This window comes from Erinaceus europaeus, chromosome 14 (genome assembly GCF_950295315.1).
Source record: "Erinaceus europaeus chromosome 14, mEriEur2.1, whole genome shotgun sequence".
Classification (NCBI taxonomy): Eukaryota; Metazoa; Chordata; class Mammalia; order Eulipotyphla; family Erinaceidae; genus Erinaceus; species Erinaceus europaeus.
Genome location: NC_080175.1, coordinates 34,906,760 through 34,914,597, shown reverse-complemented (window position 1 = coordinate 34,914,597; position 7,838 = coordinate 34,906,760). Strand labels below are relative to the sequence as shown.

Here is a 7,838-nt window from a genome sequence, read left to right as displayed (position 1 = left end):
AAAAAACTAGAGTCAGGTTCTACAGAGCTACCTCAGTCACTCACATCACAGGTAGAATTCACCATGGTCTTTGCTATATACACTGCTTTCACCACTGTATCAAATACTGGTGTAAGTAAAAGCTGCAGATCAACCAGAGTTCCCTTTTTACCATGCGACACTGGAACCACGACTAACATTACTCTGAGTGTTTTCGGTGATGTTATAATTCCTACAACAACACTGCCTGTTCTCTGCCTTTCAGCTGGCCACAATATTAATTTATACTCCTAGATAAGGATATGTGATGTGTTATTTATCCCAACAAGGTAATAAGGCAAGAAGTAAAATAAATAAATAAATAAATGATTGTTGCTCACTAAAATCTTAATATATACTAAATGTTCACAGGAATACCATTTTTTTTGTGATTCTATCATTGGCAAAAAAAAAGGTTTGTCCTAAGATGCTGGAAATATACTATTTTATAGTAAATGTTGTTGGTATTCTTCCTTAAGAGAAAATGAAGAAGGTGGTTATATGACATATTCAAGGTTGTGTGTCTCAAGAATTTGAATAGAAGCAATAATTCAGATTTTATCTTTACAAAGGTGAACTACATTAAAATTGCTTTTGTCACTGTGTTAATCTACCTTGTACAGTGGAGATGTATAACATTCTTCTTCTTCAGTGATATCTGGAAACCTAAACCTATTCTCAAGAATTTCAGAAGTAATAATTCTGTATTATTTAAGATGATTTAATTAAATCCAACTAAACCAGCCAGTTAACTTATAAGAATTCTTCATGGTAAAAACATAGGAAATGTAAAGGGGAGGCTTGGTTTATGGAGTAGCTCGGTCTGACCTCTGCTCTCCCTGAAACAACTATTGAATGCAACAAGAGATTGAGTTGGACACATAATCTACAGATGAAAAAATCTACAGCCTCAAGTGGGTGCCCACATGTGCAGTTGGGAAAAGTAGGGGAGTAGGTAGGAAGACAAGGTCAAATCCATTGCTCCAGGGAAGCTGAAGCTCCATGCTGACCCGCACCATCTTGGACAGTAATATAGTTATCAGACCCCGCTCAGAAGAAAAGAAATCAGAGCTTAAAATCTCTCAATCTTTGACTCAGTTTTTTTTTTCTCTCAATCTGAATTTGAGACAGACACAAAAATGAAATAACCCACAAGATAGCCCAAAACACCCCTCCCTCATGCACCACCATGGATAATTCAAAACAAGACAATCCCAAAGATCACAACAGCATCACCTGTTGGCAAACAAACACCAACAGCATACATGCAGAAACAGGCAAACAGCTAAATAAGCTGCAACAAATAGAGAGAAGTACATCGGGAAATTCAAGAAATTTCAAATGCAGAAAGTCTATCAGAGACAAGCTATAGAAAGCTTATGAGAACTCTACAAGAACTTAAGCAAGAACTAAGTGTTTTACTTTGGAATTAAGACAGGCAAAAGAGGAACTCAGAACAGAATTTGATAAGAAGCTACAAAGTTTGAAAAAAGAACTTCAAGCAGGGTTCACTAAGCAGTTAGGATGCTTGAAAGAAAAATTTTAAACAGAACTGCAAGGACTGAAAGACACCTTTAGTGCAGTTCAAACTCAAGTAGAAGGTTTAGGAAATAGACTCATACATGCAGAAAAAAGAATTTCCAGTCTAAAAGACACCATTAGCCCCCACTCTTTCAATTCAAAGATGAGGGAGAGGAAAGGTTTAGAAAGAATGGACCTGTCCGTGAAATTGTAGACTCCATAAAAAGGTGGAATATATGAGTTATAGGGATACCTGAGGAGGCAGATAGGGTCAAAGGTCCAAAGGCAATTTTTCAGAGAAATTTTAGCTGAAAATTTCCTTCACCTAGTCAATCCTCAAAAACATACTTATTTTGGAGGCAGACTGATCACTTCAGTTCATAAGTCCAAAATAATCAACACCAAGGCACATTATTGTAAAATTAACTAAACTCTACGACAAGGAAAAAAAAAAGCAGACTGCTAGGGAAAAGGAAAGAAGTTACATAGAAAGGAATAACTATCAGAATCTCATCAGATTTTTAAACACCACTAGAGACAAGGAGAGAAAGGAATGACATATTCAAGGCACTAAAAGAGAGGAAATTTCATTCATTAGTTTTGTATCCTGCAAAATTATTTTTCTTTTTTTAAATTTATTTTTTATTTAAGAAAGGATAAATTAACAAAACCATAGGGTAGGAGGGGTACAACTCCATATCTTTCAAGTATGAGGCAGAAATAAAGGTATCGCCAATATTCAAAAACTAAAGGGGTTTACCACAATCAACCTCACCTACAAGAAATACTGAGGGGTTGGGCAGTAGCCCAATGGGTTAAGTGCACATGGCATAAAGCTTAAGGACCAGCGTAAGGATCCTGGTTCAAGTTTCCCACCTGCAGGAAAACAGGTCTGCAGATGTTTATCTTTCTCTCCCCCTCTCTGTCTCCCTTCCTCTCTCAATTTCTCTTTGTCCTATCCAACAAAAGCAATATCAATGGTAATAACAATAATGACAACAGCAAGGGCAACAAACTGGAAAAAAAATGGCCTCCAGGAGAAGTAGATTCATGGTGCAGGCAGGGAGACTTAAGATAACCCTGGGTGAGGGGAGAAAGAAATACTGAATAGAGTCTAACAGAAAAGGAGGAAGCAAAGGAACATACATTCTCAGCGAGGTGCACAGCAGTAGACTAGAAACAAGAACACAATAAAATAGGAAAGAACAACAAGCAAATAGGAGAAGGAATTAAAAGACAAAGAAGCCCTATCAAATTTTTGTCTTTCAAGATCAACTTAAAAAAAGCTCTTCTACTGCCGAATGTAAAACACTAATTCCTCAATAAAGAAATTAAAAAAAAAAAAACTTCTCTAGATACACATTGCTAGTTATTACTCACATGGTAAACACAAAACAAAACATGGAACAGAGACTTATAGAAAGCACAAGAAAAAATCAGTGAGAAATTCACCACAGAAACTCATCCACACAAAAGGTCATATAGAAAAAATGGGGGAAAAGTCAACAATTTAAGATAAACTCAAACAAAAATCAAAATGAGCATAAGTAAACAACATATATCAATAATCACCCTAAGTCTAAATGGCCAAAATTCACCTATCAAAATAATCAGAGTAGCTAAATGGATTAAAGGACAGGATCCATCCATTACATGTCTTCAAGAAACACACATCCAAAGAAAAGACAAGTGGAAACTGAATATAAGAGGTTGGAGCAAGATGTCCTGAGATAATAACTCAAAAAAAAAAAAAAATCAGGGACAGCTATCCTGTTCTCTGATAAAATAGACTTTCAGGCAAAGAAAGTAATCAAAGATAGAGAAGGATATTACATAATAGTTAAAGGATCAATCCGACAAGTTATAACCATCATAAATATATATGGCCCAAAGTTATAAAACCAAAATATATAAAACAAACTCTTACTGAACTGAGATATTGAGAGCAACACAATAATAGTAGGAGATTTAAACACACCACTCACAGCAAAAGACAGAACATTTGGACAAAAAAAATCAATAGAGAAATAGTGAACTTAAATAAAACCATAACAGAAATTGACCTAATAGATATATACAGAACTTTCCATCCTAGAAGTAGCACATCCCTCTCACTGTCAAGGACACATGGAACATTTACAAGAATTGACCATATGCTGGGCCACAAAGGCACTCTAAATAAATATGTAAATATTAAAATAAAAAAATACATCTTCTCAGACCATGAAGGCATGAAACTATAAATCAACCAAGAAAGGAAAATACATTTCCCCAAAGCCTGGAGACAAAGCAGTATATTGCTATACAATAAATGTGTCACCAAAGAGATGAAAAAATAAATTAATAATTACTTCAATACCATTGCAAATGAAGAAACCAGTTATCAGACCCTATGGGTTGGAGTAAAAGCAGTACAGAGAGGGAAGTTCATAGTAATACAGGTCCACATTAATAAACAGGAGAAATTACTAGTAAACCACCTAACAACACACCTCAATCAACTAGAAGTGGAGTAACAAAAAGAACCAGCAGTTAGCAGGAGACTGGAAATAGGTAAAATCAGAGCAGAAATCAATGAAATAGAAAACAAGATGACCATTAGGAAGATTAATGAATCCAAGAGTTGGTTCTTTGAAAGAATAAATAAAGTAGATAAGCCACTACCTACACTCACCAAGCAAAAAAGAGAGAATGCTATGATAAAATCACTCAAAAATTAAAGAGGCAATACTACAACAGATGAGGCAGAAATTCAAAATATTATGCAGGAATATTACAGGTATCTATATGGAACTGAATTTGACAACTTAGAAGAAATGGGCACATTCTTAAAGTCATGCCAACTGCCAACCTTAACACAAGAGGAAGTAGAGAAACTAAATGGACACATCACTAGTAAAGAAATTGAGACAATAATTAAAAGCCTAACCAGGAACAAAATCCCAGGCCCTGATGACTATACCAATAAATTTTACAAAAAATTCAAAGAAGAGCTAGTAGTCACCCTCCTCAAACTCTTCCATAAAATAAAAGAAGAGGGAACACTCCCAAATACATTCTATGAGGCTACCAAACTCAGGCAAAACTACTATAGTTGTGTGCCCCCAGGTACATGCCTAAAATGGTTTCCCTAGCTTTATTCTATCCTAAAATCCCTAATCTCATATGCTCTAATCCTACTTTTTGGTCCCTGTTCACTAGCCATTTTGTCTCAATTTAGGTCATGCCACCTTCCAGACATCAAGCTACAGATGCTATCATGACTCCATCCCAACTTCTCTATGCAGAGAGAGGACCTCACCAATGTGTCTTGCACCCTCACATCTCGAGAGCTATGGTCCACTAGGGAGAGATAGAAACAGGCTGGGGGAATGGATCGACCTGTCGACATCCCCCAAGATCAGCGGAGAAGCAATAACAGAAATCAGAATGCCTACCTTTGTACCCCCCCAAAAAAAAAAAAAAAAAACAAACCTTGATCAATACTCCTAGCAGAAGAAAAGTGATAGGATGAAGATAAGAGGGTTCTGCTCTCAATCTCCATCAATACTGAGAGACAGAAGGAAAAGGAGAGGGACATAAGGAGGTAATCATGTTGTCATGAGTGGTTTGGAGGGGAAGACAGAATTGAGTCAGGAAAGAAAGGATCAACTATCTATGAATGTGGACAGATAGTTGTAGAGATGATGGTTGGCCCATATCTACAACCTTAGGGGAACTGTGGTAGATTGCAGTAGGGAGAGTAAAGATTTAGAATTTTGGTGGTGGTAATTGTGTAGATTCACCCTCCTGTCAATAAGTAATTCTGTGATATAAACATCAATAAATTTAAAAAAATAAATAAATATAGACAATGAGTAATAGGTGACATTGTCAGAAAGTGAATAGGCTTGGGGAGCTTTAACTACAGGCTTTAAAGAACATCAAATAACTTCTGGTAAAATATTTTCTATTGCTCAAGACTAAATGCACAAGGAAGGAACTCCAGCCATCGTGACTTGTCCCCTTAGAGAAGTAGTCAACCTTGGAGTAGTAGTAACCCAACACTAGCTGTATAGACAGGTAAACACTGGTAAACACACTGATTTCTCAGTGCAAAAAGACCAAGGTCTGGCTGAAGCTACCAAAAGGGTGTGTGTGTGTGTGCGCGTGTGTGCGTGTGTGTTATATAAAACCTTAGTGTTCACAGCTTCTCAGATTGGTATTACTGGGGATAATAAATGAAGCTGAACAAACAAAAAGCTCAACATTAAGCATAAATTCCTTATAGTAGCTATCCTCTTGGCATTTTTGTTCTTAAATTTACCGTTTCTAAAAAGATACATTTAGTCAAGAATGTCCTTGGTAGGTTTCTTCTGACTAAGATATTTAAAATATTAATATGTCGAGGAAGTGGCGGTGAAGGCTGCTGCACAGCTAGCGTAGCGGGGGTCCACACAGCAGCAAGTGCCCCAAGCTCTCTGACTCTCCCCTTCCACCAGGCCGAGGCAGCCAATCCCAGCCTATGGCCCCAGCAGCAGCAGCAGCAGCAGCAGCAGCAGCAGCAGCAGCAGCAGCAGCAGCACAGAAAACAACCCCAGCAGCAGCAACATGGTGGAACTCCTACATCAACAACCTAATGGGGGACTGGACCTTTCAGGACATGGCCATCATGGGCTATAATGACTCGTCCTCTGTCTGGGCCTCTGTTACAGGGAAAACATTCGTCAACATTACACTAGCTGAGGCTGGTGTTCTGGTTGGTAAAGACGGGTCAATTTTTGTTTTTCTTTTTGTGAATGGGCTGATGCTTAAGGGCCAGAAATGTTCTGTGATCTGGGACTCACTGCTGCAGGATGGAGAATTTACCATGGGCTTTCTTGCCAAGAGCACCTGTGGAGACCCTGTCTTCAACATCACTGTCACCATGACTGCCAAGGCGCTAGTCCTGCTGATGGACAAAGAAGGTGTCCACGGTGGCATGATCAACAAGAAATATTATGAAATGGCCTCCCACCTGCGTCATGCTCAGTACTGACCTCATCCTTTCCTTCCTCTCACTGCTTTCGCACCATTCCCTCCCATACACACACACTGTTTTTATTTTTTGAGCCATTTTCACACACCCCTTATTGCTGCCAAAACCACATGGTCTGGAGGCTGGATGGACAGATACCTACCCCTACCCATACCCCTCCTGTGTGTGATTGGAAATTTTTTTTCAGAATAATAAAAGACTGTACTAAAAAATTAACATGTCATTAAGGCTACTTATTACAGCCTTAAGTCTCTTCAGATAAAGAAATAAACTCCATAATATTCTGCTTTTATAGTTCATACTATAGTTTATTCCTTGCTTTTTATTTTTTATAAAATGTCATGCTGATTTATGTATTTTTGGAGGCAGAAACAGAGAAATTGAGATGGGAGTGGAAAATAGAGACAGAGAGTTCTGTTTAACTGCTTGTGAAGTTTCCACCTGCAGAGGAGAACTGAGAACTTGAACTTACATCCTTATGCACTGTAACATGTATACTCAACTGGGTGTGCTATGACCCGGTCCCTATTCTTTGCTTTTATCCTAATATTTTGCCTTTTTTTTGTTACTAGAAGGCAGAATTAGTATTATTTTGAATGAACACTTTTTGGCAACAATCAAGCACATTCAATTGTATCAGGAAAGATAATCATACACATAACATTTAGCAGGCAAAATATTAACCAAATGACAAAAAATTGTGTATTAAAATCATCTCCATTATAACCTTATTCTACAACCTATCTTACCAGTACCCCTGCTGTTAATGTAGTTATTATTCTTGTACCCTAAAGGCATATTTTCTAGAGGGTATATCATAATTCATTAATATTCCTATTTTATATAACCCTGAGTCCAAAAGAATAGAAACAACTATTAGAATTCTAATTGCTTTGAAGCCATAATTCCAAATGAGATCATAACACTCATAGTAATACTTTGCCTTCTAGTGCCATCATCAACTTGGTCACAGAATCAGTGAACTCAGAATGCAAATGCAAGTGTTACAATGCATATCAACCAAAATATTTACTTGTGTTTATTTTTCAATATTTAAATGAATGCACACATTTATTATTTGCATTATCAACTAGTGGTTTCATATTCACTGAAATTTAAGCTCTAATACGATTAAGTTAAGGAATAGTCTTCGTTTATATTTTAAGAAAACACAAGAAAAAGCAAATATGTGACTATTACTATTTATACAGTAAGTGAAATTTATGGAGAGCTCAATATACAAATATGAATTAAATAGAAATATTTTCACTAAATAGAATTA

General features: G+C 36.9%; 1 protein-coding gene across 1 annotated transcript; it reads left to right on the top strand.

The window, feature by feature from the left end:
- Positions 1-1,207: 1,207 nt before the first annotated feature.
- LOC103125239 (profilin-1-like) lies at positions 1,208-6,560 on the top strand. The gene is made up of 2 exons (XM_060172238.1): positions 1,208-1,331; positions 6,123-6,560. Exons 1-2 carry the CDS (start codon positions 1,208-1,210, stop codon positions 6,554-6,556), a joined length of 558 nt encoding a protein of 185 aa, XP_060028221.1. The 3' UTR covers positions 6,557-6,560.
- The last annotated feature ends 1,278 nt before the right edge of the window (positions 6,561-7,838 follow it).